The 2499-nt window shown below is 26.5% G+C and overlaps 1 protein-coding gene across 1 annotated transcript; it reads right to left on the bottom strand.

Annotated features, from left to right (window-relative positions):
- Positions 1 to 363: 363 nt before the first annotated feature.
- On the bottom strand, positions 364 to 2104 carry LOC132917674 (major centromere autoantigen B-like). Its single transcript, XM_060978522.1, has one exon. The coding sequence runs from the start codon at positions 2028 to 2030 to the stop codon at positions 699 to 701; it is 1332 nt and encodes a 443-aa protein (XP_060834505.1). The 5' UTR covers positions 2031 to 2104; the 3' UTR covers positions 364 to 698.
- Positions 2105 to 2499: the final 395 nt, after the last annotated feature.

Below are 2499 nucleotides of genomic sequence, written 5' to 3'. Positions count from 1 at the left end.
AGTAGTATAGTTGTTATGGTACATGATATTTACTCTTAAAAATAATATTCAATGATAAATATCATTAAGTAAAACTAAATAACACTAAATTGTTAATCTTTAGCAGATTAGTATTTTATATTTTAATGATGTTCAGAATGTACAATGGCTATTCATAAAATCTAGAAAGTACTTAATTAAATACTAAATATCCAGAATTAAATTATAAATTATGAGTCATAATGAATTAATTCATTTAATTCAATAATTTATGTGGCTTAAATTGATGTAAAACAATTTGTTTTAATCAAATACGTTTTATGAAAAATAAAATTTAATGTTAAAAATGTTTTTAATAAAATAATAATAATACATTAGCACGATTACAATTACAATTTTCAGTTATTTTATAATTTAAAACACCAGTTTTTATGGGTTAGTGTTGATTATAATAATTATATGCTATAACTCTATAACCAATGCATGATTGTCCTTATTTATCCTATTCTAGATTATAAAATAAATAAAATTAGAAATTATTTGTTTATTGACAAAATAGAGTTTGTTTTAAAGGCGAATACCTGATAATTAAATTGTATCCATGCTTTTGAATAGTTCTATCAATTATGTTTATCTTGTTGACAGTAGTTTGGTACCTTCTAGTCAGTGAATGGAGGTTTAGGTAATATCCTTAAATAATCTATATTATTTTAGGTGTGTTATTGTATGTCTGATTTTCGGGGATTATCTTGAGTAGAAATAAATTGGCTTTTTTCATTCTGTGATTGATTGAAATTTGTCCATAAATAATGTCTGTAATTTAAAATCCAATGTTTGAAATTTAAATATAAATTTTCATTAATTTCCTCGTTCTTAGTTTTTATAAAACCAACTTTCCGGAAACAATTTCGGATGAGTGCTGGCGACATATTTTCCCAGACATTAAAAATCATATGTATGGAATCCGATACTGAGATTTCAACGATATTATAAGATACTAATTTTTCGGTGTTAACTGCGTTCACGGTTGTAGATTTCGTTTGCTTTAGATAATATTCATATGTTTTTTCAATGCGCATAATATTCTGTCGAAGAGGATGGACAGATACTATGCTACTTGGCAAATATTTGATTTCAATGTTTTGCAGTTCTATTTGTAAATCCAACATAACATTATCAATTATCACCAATATTTTTCTTCCCAATAACTCTTCATCCCACCGTCTTAAAATTGATGCATAGCAGCTCGTCATCCACGTATTATAACTGGCTTGAAAATGTTTAGATAACATTTTTACATCTTGAAAATATCGTGGAATATGTATATTATCTATAATACTGGGGTACATTTTATCGGTTCCTGTTATATTGGACCCAAATATAATACTAAGTCTATGTATACATTTTTGACATTTTATGTTATTTGGAGGTCCTTTAAATTCACAATTTGAATTTGGAAGGTCACGATAATAGAGACCGATCTCAAATAAACTATATACGTTATTAGTATCGTAATTGGACATAACATTTTCAAAAAAGTCTTTTACTGATTTTATTAATCCGTTGTTTGTTGCTGGAAAATTTGTACCTTCATTCTGATCAGCAATTAGTTGAACTTTTTTATTTGCAATATTGTATTTTTTTATTAATTGTTGTATCCATTTATTATCGGGAGCAAAATTTTCAACTCCAAATATCGTTGCTAAATTTTTAGCTTTATCTAATAAAATCATTTTACTCACCCGTACATTTAAAGAACTCGCATATTCTAACCATCGAATCATACCCATTTCCATGTTAATGAATAGTTTGTCATTTTCTTGTTTTTTTCGTAGGTAAAAACGACAACATTTTTTTTTAACAGTATTTGCAATTTGTTGTTCTTCAATTTCTTTACGATTTTTTAATATATTTCTTAATGTTACTACTGAAATATTTAAGATAGAAGCAGCTCTATGTTGAGAAAGGCTTGAAAGTCTTGCGACGTCATAGCTAAATAACAGTTCTTTTTTCGCTCTAATCGATAATAATTCATTTCGTTGGTTTGGCATGTTTTAAAGAATATATAAAAAATAATCTACGAAATACGGCGTTGGCACTCGATACGAGCGTATTTTAAACGTCACTTAACACGTTGAACACGATACTGAGAATATATTAAAAAGTATTAGTTTGCTTTCTGGGTTTGATACGATTTAACATAAAACGATACCATTATTTGTCGATTAGTCAGTCACTCATCAAATAAAATGTATCCCAATGAATATTTGGTATAATAAACATTATTTGAATTCGATTTTACAAAAATGTGGATAGCCAATACATTAATAGTAACATTAATCACGTCAATCGATACGAACTGCCTATTATTTTGGTTCAAAATAACAATAGATATTATTATATGTTGCTGCTTACAATAGTTAAGAAGATAAGTATTTTAATTTATCTTGTTTATTTTGTACATTATTTTATACGACATTGTATTAATTTTATAATTTTATCCGATAATGCACTTCCTAA

This window comes from Rhopalosiphum padi, chromosome 1 (assembly GCF_020882245.1).
Source record: "Rhopalosiphum padi isolate XX-2018 chromosome 1, ASM2088224v1, whole genome shotgun sequence".
Taxonomy (NCBI): domain Eukaryota; kingdom Metazoa; phylum Arthropoda; class Insecta; order Hemiptera; family Aphididae; genus Rhopalosiphum; species Rhopalosiphum padi.
Note: the sequence above shows the minus strand (reverse complement) of the source record. Positions and strands in the feature narration are given on the sequence as shown.

Coding starts and splice junctions, on each gene's coding strand:
- LOC132917674 (XM_060978522.1), bottom strand. CDS start 2,030: ATGCCAAACCAACGAAATGAATTATTATCGATTAGAGCGAAAAAAGAA.